The sequence below is a fragment of the Cyprinodon variegatus genome, unplaced genomic scaffold, assembly GCF_000732505.1.
Source record: "Cyprinodon variegatus isolate N-32 unplaced genomic scaffold, C_variegatus-1.0 Scaffold291, whole genome shotgun sequence".
Classification (NCBI taxonomy): Eukaryota; Metazoa; Chordata; class Actinopteri; order Cyprinodontiformes; family Cyprinodontidae; genus Cyprinodon; species Cyprinodon variegatus.
In genome coordinates, this window is record NW_015150744.1 from 558,706 (window position 1) to 578,733 (window position 20,028).

General features: G+C 34.7%; 2 protein-coding genes across 2 annotated transcripts in view; one reads left to right on the forward strand and one right to left on the reverse strand.

Annotated features, from left to right (window-relative positions):
* Positions 1-10,008, reverse strand: part of LOC107090343 (4-hydroxyphenylpyruvate dioxygenase) — a 16,956-nt gene extending 6,948 nt beyond the window's left edge. Inside the window, exons 1-9 of the mRNA XM_015383666.1 lie at positions 9,943-10,008; positions 9,820-9,846; positions 9,672-9,734; positions 9,449-9,553; positions 9,326-9,368; positions 9,153-9,235; positions 1,728-1,817; positions 1,524-1,630; positions 1,084-1,161 (exon numbers count right to left, since the gene is read on the reverse strand). Of these exons, the coding sequence (XP_015239152.1) occupies positions 1,084-1,161; positions 1,524-1,630; positions 1,728-1,817; positions 9,153-9,235; positions 9,326-9,368; positions 9,449-9,553; positions 9,672-9,734; positions 9,820-9,846; positions 9,943-9,945 (599 nt within the window). The 5' untranslated portion in view covers positions 9,946-10,008. The remainder of the gene's footprint in view (positions 1-1,083; positions 1,162-1,523; positions 1,631-1,727; positions 1,818-9,152; positions 9,236-9,325; positions 9,369-9,448; positions 9,554-9,671; positions 9,735-9,819; positions 9,847-9,942) is intronic.
* A 1,236-nt stretch (positions 10,009-11,244) lies between these two features.
* mtmr4 (myotubularin related protein 4) overlaps positions 11,245-20,028 on the forward strand; it is a 58,810-nt gene continuing 50,026 nt past the window's right edge. The window contains exon 1 of the mRNA XM_015383677.1: positions 11,245-11,292. The gene's annotated coding sequence lies outside the window, so the exon portion shown is untranslated. The remainder of the gene's footprint in view (positions 11,293-20,028) is intronic.

Genomic DNA, 20,028 nt, shown 5'->3' on the forward strand with positions numbered 1-20,028 from the left:
TTTATATCTTTAAATTAGGATTTAACATCTAAATTGTAATGTGCTTAGGATTTAGATATATATTATATATTAATACTTAAGATTTAGGATATATATTTACATTTAGATTAAAATTAAAGATTCATATAATCAGATATTAATTTTAAGCTGTATCTTTACGATTGGATTCAACCTTTAAAATCTAAGATTTAAAAGATATATAGTTATATTTAAGATTTAGACTTAAGATATATTTTATTTTGGTTAAGTAAAATTTTTAATTCATCAAATAGATCTAGATTTAGGATGTAGAATATGTAAATCTAGATGTACGATTTAGATTTAAGATACAGATTTGAATTGAGATTAACATTCTAGATTAAAGGTATATATTTAAATTTTTGAATTTAGATTTAAGATGTATGTTTAAATTTAGATTTGAGACTTGAATGCATATTTCGATTTAGATATAGCTTTAAGATTTTAATATAACATAACATATATATACTGATTTGAACGTAGAAAAAATTGAAGATATAAATTTAGACATAAAATATAACATTTTACATTTATATTTAGTATTTTTCCCCAAAATGTCAAAAAACAACATGAAATGTAATATTAGATTTAGATATTGCTTTGAGATTTTAATATAACATTTATATGCTGATATAGAATGTAAATGAAATGTAAAATATAAATTTAGATATAAAATTAAGATACAGATTTCACATTTATATTTTGCATTTTTCCCCAAGATGTGAAGAAAAAAAACATTTAAGTAAGTTAAAGTGTGCAAAAAAGCAGGAATGTGACAATAAATTTTGTTAAATTTTTACATTTGGTCCCCATACATGGCTATGCTGCCCTGGGGGGGAAGCCTTAATGCACACTTCAAAAACTACACTAAACACATGAGAAAGGAACCTTTTTTGGAAGGAAATAATTGTTCGCTTGTGGTTTTGTGAAGCAGCAGTTGTGCTTTTTTTTTTGTCCAAACATGTCACTCTTGAATGGGGGGGGTAGTGTTTACTTTGTCCCCTTTTGCCCTGTGTGACCGCTCAACCTGCAGTGGGTGTACGTGCACTTCCACAGGATTTTTACCAGTCAGAAATTGGCACCATTTGGTCATCTGGCTGGTTTCCCACAATGTGATCAATGAAGTTCAAACCAGGTGGTGGACTGCAGAGGAAAACAGAACAGAGGAAAACTTAATGGACAGATTTCTGGAAAATTCCACTGATTTCAAAAGGAACAATGACTTCTTTCTAAGCAGTCATTGTAGTTAATTGAAATGTTAAAGTAAACTTACAGTAAGAAAACATTAGAAAAGTGAGGACCAAATGAACAAACCTTTAGATTATTCTGCATTAAAGCATTATTAGAATACTCAGTGATTTGCTTTAATAACGTCTATTTATCAAGTCTTAACATAAGCATATACATGCAAAACAGCATAAAGCTTAGTTTAAGAAAATTAGGAATGACATTATATGAGCTAATTTCTGGTGTTTGGCTGCAGGGAGGACCACTGTCAAACTCACAGCTTGGCCAGCAGAGGGTCCCTAAACAGAGGCTCTCTGTAGTGCGGCAGGAACAGGCCTTTGTAGGGTTGGAGGTATTCGATGAGTGTGTGGGTTGTATCGCCATACTATGGACAAAACGTTTTTGCACAACATCATTATTCAATCTCCGATTCTTTGCTGTATTTACCCGGGGCTTATGTGTGTGAATCACCCTTTATGTACCGTCTGAATCACAGCATACTTGACTCTCCCGTGGCTGTCCTGCTCCACCCAGGGCTCCTTCACAACCACAGCTCCTCTCTCCAGGGCCGTCTGTCAGCAGAGAAAAAAAAAAACAGGAGCACACAACGGCCAGTTAGTGATTTACTGTACCCATAAAGTACTCATACGCCCTTTACATATTTTCATGAACATAAAACAGAACAGAGGTGGTTCAAAATGATCAAGTAGATGGAAATGAGGATTTACTGTAATTAATAAAATCTAGTTTTTCTAGTTTTATTCTTGTACTTCCATGCCTAATTCAAAAGTGGAAAGAGGGCAAAAAAACAACACTTAAGTCGCTCAACTCAACCTAGATAAAAAGATTTCACTGAAATGCAACTTAAGTTACCAGTTCAGAATGTTACTCTGTTAAAAGCTACAAGTAAAAGCTACTTTTTCAAGGTTAGCTTCTGTTTTGTCAGCAGAAAAAAAATCAATGTGGTTGATTTCATTAAGTTAAAAAGATTAGATATTGGCCTTAAAATGGAGCCTTGGGAGAAGTTTAACTGAAGAAACTCATTGCTCTCCTAAATCCACCTACAACTCAGCCAATCAGCTTTGAACCACACCTCCACGAAAGCCAATCAGCATCCAAAGTTCATCTTAAAAGGCCTCTGATACGCATTTGTCTGCTCCAGTGAGCAGGCGGTGGATGCGCTGTGTGACTTCCAGCTCCTCCTCCACCATCGTAGCTAAAACTTCATCAGAGTCATTCCTCCCAGACTCTTACTGCGTTCCCTGTCTCATCTCAACTGGTCTGGCAGAAGACCGCCATGTTGAGCCTGGTTCTGCCAGAGGTTTCTTCCCAATGGGGAGTTTTTCCTCTCCACTGTCGCTTCATGCTTGCTCATCATGGACAGGTTCTCTCAACCTGTGTTATCCAACAGGACTTCCATCTTCCAGGTCCCTGAGTGAAGCTCTAGTATCAGCTCACGCAGCCCACTGGATCTCCCCATAAAGCTCAGCAGACCGTCTAACCAGCAGTCTACAGACTGACCAACTTCATCTATCTCCACTCCACCACGAGTATTAGGCCCTATTCTTTGCTACCGTTCCTGCATATCTATCAAAATTAAGAGCTATTTTTCCTGCCGAGGTCTGAGTGCCAAAGACAAAGTAATTGTATCAATAAATTTCTTCTAATTTTCTTTTCTTTTTGTGTGAGTTTTTCAGATTGAACTGTTAATTAATAATGAGCAATTCCAATAAATAAGACGAGAAATTAAAGTCTTGAAAAGGTATTTAGGTAGCAGCGGACCGTCCTCTGGACCCTTTGTTATTTTTATTGGATGTGTTTCCTGACCACCTGTTGCCGAAGAACAATGTTATATATTACATATTCTAACAGATGGAGGTGATGGCGTAGCGGTTAGAGCGGCGCGCTTTTGCTCTGAGAAGGTTGCAAGTACCTGGATATCTCTGGGTTCCTGAGCAAAGACCCTTAACACTGCTCCCCGGGAGCCCCACTGCTCCCAAATGGGCGGGTTAAAAGCAGAGAGTGAATTTCTCCAGTGTGAGATCAATAGACTTCAATTATTATTATATTAATATTATTCTGTTGATGATTGCAAGAAAAAAATATTACTATTAATTGGATGAGGACTGAGTCCCCCATGATCAATCAGTGGGTCGGGTTTTATGGATGAATATGAGAGTGCCCAGTTAAAGCTAAAAGTGCCTGTTTTTATGAGACGATGGACCCCAATTACTGAATATCTTACTTAGGACTATTGTACACACACTATAGCCATATATTAGTACTATTATTATTAGAATTATTATGGCTTTTTCTAAATCTAGAATATCCTTTTTTGAAGCACAGAACAAAATAAGATGTGTGCTGTACCATTTACAGTGTTGATCTTGTGTGACAGATTAGACACAATTTGTTTTTTTTTCTCTTTCTGTCTGTTTTTCCCTGTTTCTCTTTGTGACACTAATTGCCCGTTAATTTGCATTTAAGGCAATAAAGTAAAAAAAAAGAAGAAAAGAAGAAGTATTTAGCTAACTTTCAAACTGTATTTTAATGCATCGATAACAAACTAATTTCACTTAAAATTTTAGAGTTCAGATTTTGTTTTTTTGCCACAGATCTATGAGAAAGACCAGAGTAATCAAACACAGATTGATGCATGTTTAAGCTTCCTATGCAGCTGCATTTGGACCTGGAAAACTAGAAGCAACAGGAGTTTGGTGAATAACCTGCATCATGTCAAATGACCAGCAGCAAAACTCTCAGGTTTGCATTAAATCTAACAGGTTTTGCATCGTCTGTGCAATCCAGTATATTACAGAAGTATATTATAAGAAATGTAATATAAATGTAAGAGTTATGCTGTCTTGTCGTTTCATGTGTTTTATTACTCTGGTCTTCTCCAAGGACCCAGATGTGTGGCACAAAAAAGTGAATTTTAGAATTACATTTGAACCCTAGAACTTAATTTGAAATTAGTAAAACTGAATTTCAAATGCAATAATATAGTTTCAAAGCAAATTAAAATGAATTAAAAATGTTGTTCAGTTTCACAGTATTAAATCTACTCAATTTCACTTTCAAACCTCTATGTTTCATTTTCAAATTTTGCATATTCAGCTTCATTCTGGGCAATTTCAATTCAGTTTCTGATATTCAAAAGGGGGGAAAGGAACTGTTAAAGCAGACAATTTACAAAGAGATTATGAAATTAGTGCAAACCCAACAAAACATCCATCTAAACAGAGAAGTCAGTCAAAGAGAAGCATTGACAACAAAAAACTGCCAATAGGATGATGGTAGATCTAGAGGAGCAGCATGGATGCACAGCTCAGATGGAAGAATGCAATGTGTGATGTCATCATGCTTTGCATGACGTTTAAATCAAAGTATTTCCCTCTGAGAGGACCAAATCCAGACATAAATCCAACAGAGAATCAGTGAAAACTGCTGTTATCCAGACACCATCTGACAATTATGTTTGAAGAAAAAAAGGAAACTTTGCAAATATTTCTTTAAAAATGCAAAGCTGCACATGAAATTACCCCAAATTACATCCGTAATTTTAGAGGCATTATGCTGAATATAAAGGCACTCTACAGAGTTTAGATTAAATAAATAAATACAGGCATTAAGTGTGGTGTAGAGGAGGGCACACTGTGGGCCTGCACTAAAATGAGGGAATATTGGGAAGAGGTAACAGAACGAGTCTCTGACATTAGCTCCAACAGATTCTGTCCTAAGTTGTTCATTCTTGCACTTGTCCCAACAGACTTAAGATTGTCGAATGCTGAGAAAAAGATGGTATATATGTGTGCTCATTGCAATGGCGTAACTATCGGTAAGCAGAGACTGCAGTTGCATAGGGTCCCCCGACCTCTTAGGGGCCCCGTCACTGAAACCTGGCAGGCCCCCTACGCAGTTATAGACTAGGACGTCTCTTTGCAGATGTAATGGTGCGAAAAATTTAGCTTAAACCCACCTGATATTATATTGACTGACTGAACCGTATTTATACCGCAGCACATGCCAGATTTCACCATGATGGTGAGCCGTTTAAACACGACACCAACAGCAAAGCAGACAGTGGTTCTACTATTACTATGTTAATAACTGTGCATAGTTCATTAGACGTTTGGTAAAAAAATACGCTCATATAATATGTTTCAAACCGCAATAAAAATCTTAAAAGAACGACGTTTTTTTTTTTTTTAATACGACTTGGAATTATGGGTAATCCAGGGAGTAGATTAAAACCATAACCGTTACGTACGATGTGTTAGCGACGACGGATACCAAAAAGAGGAACAGAAAAGAAAAAGGAAAGAAGAGCTGCTGGAAGGGGAGGGGCTGTGTTTGATAGGGTGTTGTACTTTATATGGGGACCACCCAGATAATGTGGCTTACGGGCCTATTGTTGTGTCTTTACGCTATTGGCTCATTGCAAGCTAAACACTGCATTGCTATCTCATGGAAAGCTATGGAAGCACCGTCTGTCAACTCTGGCCATGGAAAAATGGACTTATGTTAAAAAGGGGAAGCTACAAAGTTTCTAGAAACTATGGGAACAATTTACAGACTTCTTGGAAAGCCAGCAAGATATACGGCCTTTAACGACCGGCCTTTCAGACACTTAGATGGGTATGGGGTATTGCAGTCTAACAAAAAGAAGCCAAAGACCCCAGTTCCAAAGGGGTTGCATCTTAATCTGTTCCAATTTGCATGTTTTCAAAAATAAAAACAAGGCTTTGATGGGCTACTGTATAAAACCTGGAACTCAATGCTATTCCTGACATTTTGAATTGAAAAGTTTACTGAATGGGAAGTGAAACATCTTCAAACTTGGAAACAAAGTCCAGTGGATTGTTTTTAATTTTTTCTTTTTCTTTTTTTGGAACCAGCAATATGTACAAGATGCATAGAATGTATATTTCAACTTTCTGATTTTGTATTATAGATATTGTGAGTTTTTTTTCTCTCTTTTTTTTTATGTTGTTTTGTTTCAGCTTTTTTTTTATTTTAAAAAAGTGTTTTCCTTCTATGTTGTTAAACATGTATTTTTGATCTATTAAAAAGATGGAAAATGTAATAAATAAAATTCAAAAAAAGATAAATAAATAATACATTATAATTATCCTTCTATTTGAAAATGATGAAGCTGCTAATGTTGGTGAATCCAGTCCCAGTGAAACACATGGTTCTAAGAACGTTTCTAAAATGGCTCACTGGCGCCCTCCAGTGGCTCTAAAACAAACAGCTTTCTTTAGGTTTGTAATTATTATTTTTTTTTGGTTGTTAATCTGTGGTTTTATAGAAACATGTTGCTTCACTGATATCTGCATCCAGACTGCAGAGACTCTGTTTATCTAAGCGCCTGACCTTGACTGAGCCAAAGGTTCAGATGCTGCAGCATCTATTGCAATGCTTTCATGTTTGCTGTTATTTCAACACAAACACACACAGTAGGAAACCAACAGTTAAACATAAAACACAGTTCACTGAAACAGGGGAGCCTGAGTGCGCTGCAGCTCAAACATTTAACACCTATGTGCTCTGATTGCTCAATATCTGTTATTACACAACAGCGAGGAACATGACTAGAACTTTTCCACATCCTTTGAGTTCTTTTAACTTTTGTGAGTATTGTAAACAAATCTAATCATGAATAATTCATGATAATTCATCATTAAAAAAAAAACTACTTTGCTGCCTTCCAAAAGTATTCAAACCCTGTCAACATTTATAATGTAATAACGTATTTCATGTGGATTTCATGTGATGGAGCAAATCAATATGGTGGGATCCCTCCATCAGACCTAGAGAAGGGAATCTGTTTCTGTTCTTCTCAACAAACTTAACCTCACTCAGATAGAGAGCATCTGGAAACAACTATTTTCAAGTCTTTCATCAGATTCTCATTTCAGTCTAGGTTTTGACTAGGCCTTTGGGGAACATAAATACACCAACACAATGGATCTTGGTTGATGTTGTCCTCCTAATGGGGAATATCCACCATCTGAAGTCTTTTTTTTTTTGCAGGGTTATCTTGCATTCAGGTTCATGTTATCTTCTGTCTCTGCTGACGTAAAGTATTTCAACAGCATGAAGCTGCTATCCTCAGGCGTCACTATCGTAATGGTTTGCACAAAGTTCTGGGCCTTGTTCCTCTTTTTTTTTTCAACAAATATTGTCCTGCAAAGCTCCCTTTTTGGTTTAATCTAATGACACTTTCCTCCAGAAACCACGTAAAAAATGTTCCAGATAAAACAGATAAATAATTTAAATCTCACTTAAAATCTGATTCTTTAGAGATCAGATTAGTAAGATTCAATTTTTTTTTTTCAAAACAGAAACAAGGCTTTGATGGGCTACTGTATAAAACCTCGAACTCAACGCTATTCCTGACATTTTGAAATGAAAAATCTTCCTGGATGGGAAGAGAAACATCTTCAAACCTGGAAACAAAGTCCAGTGGATTGTTTTTAATTTTCTTTTTTTTTGGAATGACTGTGACCTGGATGACTGAGAACCTTCACCAGCATAAGAAATTTTACTTCCAAATAAGTTTATTTTCTCTTGATTTAAGAAATTTGTCGATGGAATAAGATGATTTATGTCTAAAATAACAAAATATCTAATTTCAAATGCTTATCATCTAATAATCTTATTTTCAGGGCAAAAATACTCAGTCCGGCAGATTGTTTTATTTACCTGCTTGATATGATGGTAAACACAATTATTTAAAGAACTTTTTAACATATTTTTAAATCAGTTTTTGGAGAGCATAACTAACATTTGTTACACTGGAAAAAGCTATCTAGAAATATGTAAAAATGTCCTAAATTAAGTGTTTTTAGCCTTAATTTGAGAGGGTAAATGATATGATCTGCCAATGGAATGAGTATTTTTACTCTTAAAATAAGATATTTAGATAATATGCACTTGAAATAATACAATGCAATTGTCTTTTCTTATTTTAAATATAAATTGTCTTGTTCCATTGGTAAAATGTATCTTTTACCTCCTCAATCCAGGAACAAATGCCCTTATTTTAAGACAAAATGACTCATCTAGATTTTGATTTTGTCCAGTTCAAATGGAGCCACCTGAGTGGTGGACCTTGTAGCAGCTCCTCCAGAGTCAACGCGGACCTTTCTTTTGTTTCTTTAAATAAAGCTCCCCTTACGGCAGATGTAAATTAGCAGCTATGCTATAATCTGGCTGATTTACAATCTGTACAGAAGTATAAGATTGTTCATTAATGTGCTCTGTCCTGATTAAATAAATAAGAAATAAATAAACAAAATAAATAAAATAAATACCCAGACTGCCAGCTGAGGTTGACAGCCATGTTTTGGTGAGTCTGACTGCTGTGCTGTATTGGTTCCATTACTGGATGTAGAATCAGGCGGTGTGGTCTGAGATGTTTAGAGTGGGATAATGTTTCACAATCTAATCTCTGTTGTAAATTTCCCCACTTCTTCATCTCTAACCTCAGTCTTCATGATGTTGCTTAATCTGTAATGTTCTCCAATAAATCTCTAAAGCCTTCACTGATCATCTAAAGGTCTTCTGAGGGGTATTAACATATATGCATATTTAAATACATAGGAAATATCTAAAGGCAATTATTAAGAAGGGCAAAAGATAAAAGAAAATTATTCTTTTGATTTTTACTTGTAAAAACAAAACAGAGAAAAAAAGTGGAGACTTCCACTTCACTTTAGTTCACTATTGATTTATTACAAAAAAATTGAATAAAATAAATAATCAGGTTTGTAGCAGTCATGTCACAAAATATGAAAAAAACAAAAAAAAAAAAAACAAAAAAAAAAACTGAGGAGTCTGAATAATTTGCCAAGGCTCTGCTGTAAAGGCCTTCCCCAAAAAAGATTCCCCTGTCAGGTTACCTTGACCAAGAAGTCGCAGTCCTCCACTTGGAACGCAATGTCCTTCACAGCATCTCCATGTTTGATCAAATGTTCCCCCATCTCTGAAAGAGGAGAAAAGGCATGTTCAAAAAGCTGAGACACTGCCAATCACGCTCAAAGAGGGTCTGAAGTGTCCTGAGGAGGAAACTTGCCTTCGTTTCCAGGGTTTAGTGCAGACTGGAACACAAAGATGATCTGCAACGACACAGGAGGAGGCTGTCATTAAGCAGACGGTGGAAAATGTTTGGAACTCAGACGCTGAGATGTCTCCATACTTTGTCCTGCTTGATGACATGAGACACAACTTCTCGGCTGCCGGTCTCCAAACCCTGGTAGGCCAGCGGCTCAAAGCCCATCTTGTCACAGTAAAAGGAGGCTGCCTGGAAAGTGGTCAGACTTTTCTTAGACTGAAGATCATTTACAGAAGAACTGACTGCAGATAGGAGATGTTCTGCACACTAAATGATCTGATATGGAACAGTCAGCTTAGATACTTGCCTGCTTAGCATTGCCAACCCAAAAGGTAATATGATGAAACCTGACAAATCGTCCCCTTAAAGGCTAAAACATATAGAAAAAGTTAAATTTTTAAAGGTTTACAGCTACCAACTAACACAAAATCAACTTTAGAGTATTTAAATCTTACCTTCTCCCCTTTATCTGTGTAGGTTGTCTAAATACAGACATTAAAAAAATACGTTTTTAGATTGCAGATGTCAAATTTCTAATGTACATTAAACGGCAGGTTTTCCCTTAATGTGAATCTTACCATACTGTGATTGCAGGTGGATCTCAGTTTAGAGAAGAAAGAATCAGAAATCACAGCCTGACCCGGCAGCCTTCAGATAAGTACTGACCTGATGACCAGCTGTGATTGGTCCTGTGGGATCTACACCCACCTGTCCGCCTCCTTTTTTCTTCATGCATCTCTTTTAAAAGTTTCGTCACTGTAGTTGAGCGGGTTGTTTCAATTTCTCTAAAACCTGCCACAAAGACCTGACAGTCCATAAAGGTGAAGTGTGTAGATATCAAAAGTTTATAAAGGCACTGTTATGGAGAAGAATTGGTTATTTATTCTCCAGGTGCACGGTTTCATATTGTTAAAACACTCTACAGTACAATATTTTATAGTTTATCTTTTAACTCTTCACTAGTTTGTTATTCTTATAAATTTTTCTAAGGTTCAAATTTGTGTGACCATTTTTTCTATAATCTTTTTGCTGCTGTAAACACCAGAACACCGTTGTGGGACAATAAATGGATTTTTAAATTCTATTCTGTTCTATAATAAATCTGAAACATGGAATGTATTTATTTAATGTATTTCTTAGACACTTTGTGAGGATTTACTGAATAAGAGTGGCAATGAGGCTTACACACAGCTTTAATGGTGAGGATAAACAACAGTTTGACCTCTACCTCCACTTTAGGTCTCAGACCCCCTTTTCTGTTAGTAATTTCCGCCACAAGAGGGCGCAATTTTACTGAAAAAAGAGTGAGCATATATTCACCCTACTGAGCTGCCTTCTACAATTAAAATTATTAAATATTTTAAACCGACCAGAATTTAATTTACTGTTTATAGTAATGAGGAAAAAAACTGATTTAATAATCATGCAGTGGATTATTTACATCATCTTATTTTCTTTCCTGCTTTATAATTTATGATTACAGTAGTTAAATCTTTTAAATTTTCTAAATATAGCCCTACACAGTTTCTTATTTTACTGAATTATTTTTTGATGATTGGCTGTTGTTAATTTTTACAGTGAGTTATCATGAATTCTTTAAACGCTTTAAGTCGGCTGTACTCTCGCAGTTGTTCATGTGAGCAGCCGCACGTACCGCGCTATTTGTGTGTCCAACTGGTGCCGCGCTGTGATTTTCTATTGGTGCGCTTTTAGAATTTAGTAATATCTGATTGGCTCTTCTGTGGGCGTGTGCCATTCACTGGCTTTAGCTATCTCAATTCTTATTGGCCAAAATTAATTCTGTAGCGCGATTGGTTTAGACTTCTGGATTTTCTTGCTTCTCATTGGCCAGCGTTCTAGTCATCGCTCAAGAATGCGGAAGTCGTGTAGTCTACTGAGTCACCGTTGTGTCAGCTGATTCTTTCTGAGTGAGTAACTCGATTTATTTGCTTAAATTAAGTATCTTCTGAGTTGTGCAATTTATATGACACGCTGCCAGGCCTGTAAAAGAATGTTGTACTTGTAAACCTTGAGTTTGTTTATTGTTTTTAGTGGATAATAAGCCAGTTTGCCCGGCTGCTTTCAGTGATGTGGCTATCCGGAAGCTAGCATGATGCTAGAGCCTTTGGACAGATAGTTCTCAGTGAGGGACATGCTTTCGGTTTGTCGGGTTGTGATGCTGGAGTACAGTACCAGCCTGGGAACAGCCTGGTATCCACTTTCACTTCTCGCATGGCGGGTTTTTAAACTTCAGCCTGTTTACACCTGTTGTGTTTTCATCAGACTCTCAGGCATCATGTTTGCTTCTGATCACAGATCATATAGTGAGTGGAAAAACACCCTGGAATCTCCCACCCAAACTAAATGTCTTTACCTCAGAATTCAAATCTACGGAACAGGATTAGGGCCACTGAAAAAATAAAACAAAGTGAACTGTTTTTAAAATTTTATTTCAGTATAATATGACAAAAAAGTCCGAATTCTGACTTTAATCTCAGAATTCTCACTTTAATCTCAGAATTTTTAATCTGAGAATTTTGACTTTAATGTGAGAATTTTGACTTTAATCTGAGAATTTTGACTTTATTTTTCTCAGAATTCTGACTTTAATCTCAAAATTCTGACTTTAATCTCAGAATTCTGACTGTTTTCTGACAGCTAACAAACATGTCAGCTTCAAGCTGTAGCCATGTGAGTTTTAGAGACTAAACTAGCTTGCTTGCTTTCTTTAATCACCTTCTGCTCCTCCATTAATAAAATAGCATCACCAGAGATACCTCAGGCACTTAAAAAGTCGCCAAATTCCATCATTTACCACCAATGTGTCACTGGCCCTCTCAAACAACTCAAATCTTTGTCAGTGAAGCTGAGTGCTCCCACAGTCTCTACCTTCATGGTGCCCATCTACATTAAGATCAAAAATTCTAAGATTAAAGTCAGTATTCTGAGATTAAAGTAAGAATTCTGACTTTTTTCCCATATTAATCTGAAATAAAATTAAAAAATCAGTCAACTTTTTTTGTTCGTTTCCAGTGTCCCTAATCCTCTTCCTTACAAATCTATCCTGGAGGAAGAAAACATTTTATTTACAGAAGGCTGTAATTCATTTCTACAATAATTTTCTTTAAGGAGCTACAAGAAAATACATTTTAAAACAGCCTTAAAAGAGATTAGAAAAACTAGGGTTAGTAAACTAACTACTAGTTTTAAAGTGAGCTAAGGAATCTATGTTTAATTTTAATGTCATATTTATTTATTCAACCTGGATTTGGTTTTCTTGGTTATCATAAAATAAGCATACCATACCATACCAACTTTATTTATGAAGCACTTTATACACCGAACAGGACCAAAGTGCTGTACACAATCATAAAATACATAAAGCATTAGTTTATAAAATTGAAACATTAGATTTTTTAGCTAAATGCTTAAGAAGTATTGAATGAATAAATGATAATATACAGATTTTTTTTTAGATCCATTTGGAATTGAGGGGACTGATTTATTTAGGTTTTCCTTTGGTGGAAATTTTATTGTAATTACTATTTTTTTATTTAATTAAAAATAATGAATTTCATATTTTTTAGGTCATGTTGAGAGTGTTTAAAAGCCTTCACAAATAAAAAAAGTAATGAATTAAAAACCTAAAAAGAAAATGAAGTATTTTAGGATTATCAATATTATATTTAAAATGTCTTATATTCCATGAATACTTGTGAAAAAAAAAAAAGTAGTATCATTTAATCTGTCTTTGACACATTCAAAATGATTTCCAAATGCACACTAGGGATGGGCCGTAAACTGATAAAACCGATTGAGCACACGAATGAATCAAATTGGCACCTGGAGAATAAATTAATCAAATTTTCTGTTTATGAAGATTTAACTTTTGGAAAATTTTGATTTTTTTTTTTTTCTTCCATCAATGCAATTCTTGGGCTTCTATAGCTAAGGGTGACATCACTTCATCACTTTTTGTTCTTAGATATACACTTTGAACAGATAAACTAGCTGAATGTGTAACACCACTAGCTGCAAACATTTAATTTGTTATATTTCCTTATTTGTTGATATAACAACCATTTCCAAAGCTTAATTTTAATTGCCCTTTCAATTAAGATCACCTACCAAAGGTGATCATTGAAATCAAAGCTAGTTTTTTTTTTTTTTTTTTTTTTAAGTAATATGTAATTTTGCTCAATTTTTTCCATAGAAAACTTTAGGGAGGAAAAAAATTATTTTATTTGGTAGGAAAAAACAGAGATCAGATTTTAAGCTATATCACCAACCCTACTGCAAATCACTTAATACCAGCTTTTTATTTAGATGCCACATTTTCTGTTTTAAAAAAAAAATGTATTTGTTTTACCTGAGTTGTTAAACTAATCTCAAATTGTTGCAGTTTTCAGTTGAAACCCGTGATGTGTAGCAGAACCTGCTTTCTTACTAGAAGCGTTTTGGCGGTTGTTCCCTGGAAAAAGCATCATGTGATGCATGATATAGCACTTCTTTATGTTGTCGTTATGAAACCTGTAATAACCTGAAATCTGGAGGTTCGTTGAAGGAATGGGTGGAGGGGGGGGGGGCGGGTACCTTTGAGGAGGAGACCTAGATGTTCTCCACGACTCATAGAGAAGATGGGTAAACGTGTTAAATGTTTAGCAGACTTGTGATGTGATCTATAGGACATCTTCTGTAAAATACCTGCGGGCTTGGCCGCCGCACATCTCCCCGTAGCAACAGGTTAACCTTTGGCAAAGAGAATAAAGATCCTCACAGAGTCGTACCCATGAACCTTTTCACACATAGGAATCACGAGCTGTAATGTATTGATGGCTGATTGATTATTTACAATTAAAAACCTAAAAATCAGGCTGTTCATGTGTTTAAACTGCCTGTAAAAGAGATTTAACTTATTGTTTTGTTATTGTGGTTCAGTGTTTTGCTGCAGTCGCTGCTGCTTTGAAATATCCTTCTAGAAAGTAAACTTTTGTCCATTCCTCTTTGCAAAATAGCTCAACCTCAGTCAGATTGGATGATATAGCAGAATAAATGCCTTCTCCTTAAAATTAATATTTATTCCGGAGGAAGACAAACTGTATTAACAGAAGGCTCTCTGTCGATATAAAGATAGTCACTAGTGATATATATTTTTTAATAATTTACTCTAACATGCTAGAATAAGATACATTTGATCGTTTTAAAAAGGGAGTACAAAAACAAGGGTTAGTAAATTGATTAACAGTAACAGATTAAGTTTAGTAAATGTTACACAGCTAGATATTTTTTTTTTTATAAAACAAAGTTAGCTAAGGAAACTGTTTCATTTTAATGTCATATTTCTTTATTTAACCACGATCACAGGATTTAATTTCCTTCTATACTATTAAAAATAAACATTAGTTAATAGAATGGAACATTCTAATCTTTGCTTAAAAGAATAACAGGTATTAGATTAATATATTATGTCCCTTTCAGCAAATCTATTAGAGCGAAAGTTATAATTATATGTGATCTCTGACTTATTTAATATGTATATATTTTTTTCAGATGTATTTGGAAGTTTGCAGATTGATTAGTTTAATTCATTATGTTTACTTTTGATCGAAATATTTTCATTTTACATTTAAGTTTGTTTTTTGTTTTTAATTATTAAAGGGATAGTTCAGATTTTTTGACATGAAGTCGTATGAAACTTTTGCCGTCTGTCGCTGCGATTAACACTGTCTCTACGGTTACCAAGCCTCCTGTTATGAGAAACAGCCAGTAACGTACCAGAGGATAAAATACTTCCAGTAAAGTACGAGGGCACAAATAATCACTGCTTTGTAAGCTAGAAGAACTATTAATGTGCTTTGTTAGACTATTTCGACAATTTTAAAACATCCCGGCTCTATGTCAGACCTTGGTACCTATTAAAACTATTGTTTTTAGCCGCTATCACTCCGCCACATTAGTGTAAAAGACGGTTCCTGCGAACAGAAGAAAACAAAAAAAAAAAACAGCTCATCATCAGCTTGCGGAAAGATCCAGTACAGAAGAGAAGAGAGGGGAGGTGAGGCGGCATTCAGTGCTACAGAACTAAATGTTTATTTAGATGCCAGATTGAACAGCTGTAGTCCTGATTTGATCCTTTTTTGTTTGACATCTTTGTTTGTTTCACCTGAAACCCGTGATGTGTAGCAGAACCTGCTTTCTTACTAGAAGCGTTTAGGCGGTTGTTCCCTGGAAAAAGCATCATGTGATGCATGATATAGCACTTTTTATTTTGTCGTTACGAAACCTGTAATAACCTTGTTGAACCTTTGTTGAAGGAATGGGTGGGGGGGGGGTGGTACCTTTGAGGAGGAGACCTAGATGTTCTCCACGACTCTTAATGAAGATGGGTAAACGTGTCAAATGTTTAGCAGACTTGTGATCGGATCAATAGGGCATCTTCTGTAGAATACCTGCGGGCTTTGCTGCCGCACATCTCCCCGTAGCAACAGGCTAACCTTTGGCAAAGAGATCCTCACAGAGTCGTACCCATGAACCTTCTCAGTCATTCAATCATGAGCTGTAATGTATTTGAAGATTTAATTTGCTAGGCTGACAAAGTCATATTGAAGTGTAAGAAAGAAAGAAAGAAAGCTGGTTTATGTTTACTGAAGTATTTACAAATAAAAACCTAAAAAGTGGGCCGTTCATGTGTTAAGAGTGGAGCAGTCTTTTGCTGCTCAGAGATATTGTAGAACTGTACATTTTGTCCATTCATCTTTTCAATGTAGCTCAACCTCAGTCAGATTGGGAGTTAAGGAGTGTCTGCAAACCTCAGTTTTAATGTCTTGCCCGACTTTCTCCCAAATTTAGACTTTGACCATTTTAAGTGAGGAATGTGCTTCAATGTATTTCAACTACCTTCTGGCTGGATGGCTCATCCTAAAAGACTCTCCCCTAAGATTCACCTTCACACATCAGCTCTAATCAAATTCCTTTTACCTTTATAAAGATACACTGAACCTTCTGGTCGCTTTCTGAAAGGTTAAAAAGTATAAAACACCTGAATACATTCACATTTGGCATATTTAATGGAGTAATGTGCAAATTTTATCCCTGGTTTTCAAATGTGAAATGACTAGACAACTCTATTATCAAAATGAATGTAACTTTAGTAAAGTATTAACTGCTAAAGCAAAGTTGAGAATGTTTGCTGGAGGATGTAGGAATAAACTAGGCTGAACCATGGTGACTAAGTAAATGCTGTTTTTAAAAGTTTCATCTTAAACGTCAGAACTTGATTACAATTATTTATTGTTTAAATATTTATCAGTAGGGCTGTTGATTATTTTTTCAAAGAGTCGATTAATAATCAGATAACATTCTTTAAAGAAGACTTTTTGCAAAATTAATCCAGGTGAAACTAAACGTTTGTGGAGTATCGAAAGTTTAAAAAAAAGTTTATCTTAAATGCAAAATGTAAAGAAGAGAAAACGATATATATATTATTATTAATATTTTTTAATTTTGGTATAATTAGCTAAGGGCATGCTTTACAGTCTCTACACTCAGTTATTGAGTAATCAATTACTAAATTGACGATTATTTTAATAATCCATTAATCCAATAGATTTTTTCGGCCCTGGTTTGTGTAACCACTTTCAAACATTAAGCAGACAGTTCTGATTTACTCCTATTTAATAAATGGACGATGCAATATGATGAGTTGTGTAAAATAGTTTCACCTCAGTATTTAATTGGAGACGGTTGAATGGAGGCCAGAACAGGCTAGATGCTCCTAGAGAGACTGGAAGTCCTCATTGAGTTACCCTGAATAAACTAGTAATTACAGGGCTGTGCCTGGGTGGGATTTTAGTTTATTTCTCTTTTCTTTTTTTTTATATTTGCACTTTTCTAATGTGTTCAAGAAATGCAAGTTGCTAAGGATGAATCATTGAAGTTTATTATTCATTTTGATAAATTGGAGGTTAATTGATAGGCAGCCATTTTTCTAAAAACCTAAACTTTCTCTTGTATCAATAGGATTTTTTCATAAAATAAAGGATTAAATATTTGCTTAATAAAAAAAAATGTGGTACATAATTATATTTAAAAAATGTATTGTGCCAATTCATTAAATACTGACTGCATTTCTTACACATTATTAGATTTGTTTATAAGGCATAATGAAACAATAACCTGTTAGGCTACTGAATAAAAAAAGAAGAATTAAATATGTGAAGATTTTTTAATTTCCAATATAAGGAGATGTAAAATGATCATTAGCAGGTGCATCTTGTAGATTATATTGTAGTAAAGTTAATTTATTTCAGCACCTCGGTTCATGAAGTGAAATGGAGATTAAATAAACTCAGACAGTTTAAAATAAGAATCTACATCAGACCAATAAAAATGTATTATTAATGCATATCTCTGAGCTAAATAAAAATATGTTTAACACCTTCTGAAAAGGTTGTTTCCAAGAGATATTTTTAATGTTCTAATGTACTGAGGTGGACCAGTGCAGCATTCAGTTCTGTCTGCAGAGCATAAGTAATTACCAAAGCTGGCTTCTTTAATTAAAATAATCAATTATTGAAATAATCATTAACTAGTAATCAAAGGAATAAGTGGAGTTTAATGCTAAAACATGACATTTTCTGAAAGAGAAGCCCCCCTTAGAGCAGTTATTGACCCCAAAGTGTAAAAATGGTTTGTAGATTTTGCATTTAGGGCTATGGAACCTCGTTTAGCTTAGCAAGTTTTATTTGTATAATTTAGAGTTGGGCAATTAATTGCAATGTAACTGCAATTTAACAAAACACAATTTTCAAATCCCAGAAGCGCTCAATTATAGTTGCATTACATCTCACAAGAATAAGACCCAACATTTCTTAAAGTGGGTTTAGGGCCACAAAGAAGAAGAAAAAGCTGCCGTTAGGATGCAGATCAATGCACGCGACATGAAGGTGACCATAAAGTCCAAAGCTTGCAATGTCATGAAACTTCTACATACGTCTGGTTAATCCAAAGAAAAAAACTAAATAAAATTGCAATTATTGGTTAAAAATAATTGCAATTTAGATTATTGGCAAATCCTTCAACCCTATTATAAATTTGCTTTTGTTAATTTTACATTGCTGGATTATTTTCATAAAAGAATAACATCTAAGACAGCTTTAAAGGTTGTTTGATTGTGTTATAGTTGGTGTACTTTGTATTTATTTGTACAATTATTTAATTAGAATTTGCAATTCTGATTGAAAAATGATATCAAGTGTTGAATAACATTAAGTTTGAGTGGTGGCAATCCAATAGTTTCCTTGCTTTTTATTGGTCATTAATCTCATTTGCGTGCAGAAGTTACATGCATGGCACTATTGAATTATCCTTTGCAAGTGTGATATAGGATAAATTGATCTTCCCACGAAGATTGCGGTTCAGTGTTTTATTTCTGTCACATGTTTGGGTCTCTTCAAACAAGATTTGGCTTGCAGAGGTAATCTCATGACTGAAAGCGGTAGAGGTGTGTATCTGATGTTCTGACGTTTGTCCCCTTTCAGCCAGAGGGACACGCCTCTTTAGCTGCTGCAGTCGTAAGTCTGATTCCAGATTAGACCTGTCGCCATCCGTCTGTGAACGTCACGACATATTATCTGAAGCTTCAGGGGTTTGAGGAAATTTCTCTGGAAATTTTCTTTATGCGGCGCAAAGAAAATAACGGCAGGATGGCGTTTGCTGTTAAAACCTGTTTTTGTTTACTACCATCTTTAAAATATGTTACATAATGAGACACGTATTGGTGGAAATTTGTAGGGGTTGTTCACCATTTATAACACTTCAAAAAGCATCATTTTAATGCAGCATTTGAACATGTGTGCTCATTATAAAGTTAAACTAATGTTGCTCACTACTTAATAATTGTTTTATTAAAACATCTTTAAAATCAATTATGAACTCAAACGAGTAATAAAACTTCAATTTAAATCCATATATACAGTACAATTTGTGACAATATAAATGTTTATATTTTGTATACTTGTGAAAATAACTGTGAACAACTGTTCAGTCACCCAGGATGTGGTGAGTCCAGAAGGGTTTAAAAACACAAGCGGTTCTCAATTCTTGTAAAATGTATTAAAGTTATTTGATGTGTTGTGGAGGCTAAAATCAGTGATATTCACGTCATGGTTGGTCAGTTACGTCCTTATATTTAATGAGGATTAAGGCTGAAACAATTAGACAGATTAATTATTGAGTAATCATGATCTAATTTAGTAATCGATGAATCATTAACTGGAGTATAGAGACTGTAAAACATGCCTTTAGCTGACAGAGCAATACACATAGAGCAGTAATTATACCACGATTGTAAAAAAAATAGTTAAACATTTTGCATTTAAGATATAAAAAATTTGGTTTGTCAATATGTTCTATCCAGAACTCTTTGAGTTTCACCTGGTTTCATTTCTTCAAAAGTCTTTGGTTATCCAATTATTAATCGATTAATCCAAAAAATAATCGACAGATCACCGGTAATAGATTTTCAAAATAGTTAGTTGCAGCCCTAGATGCATTAACTGACATTCATTTTAGTTGCTGCATTTATAATTAACATTGACATTTACCCTGACTTAAACCTAAATTTAAATCATATTATAACTTTTAGGCAGCCCCCTAACATTAAA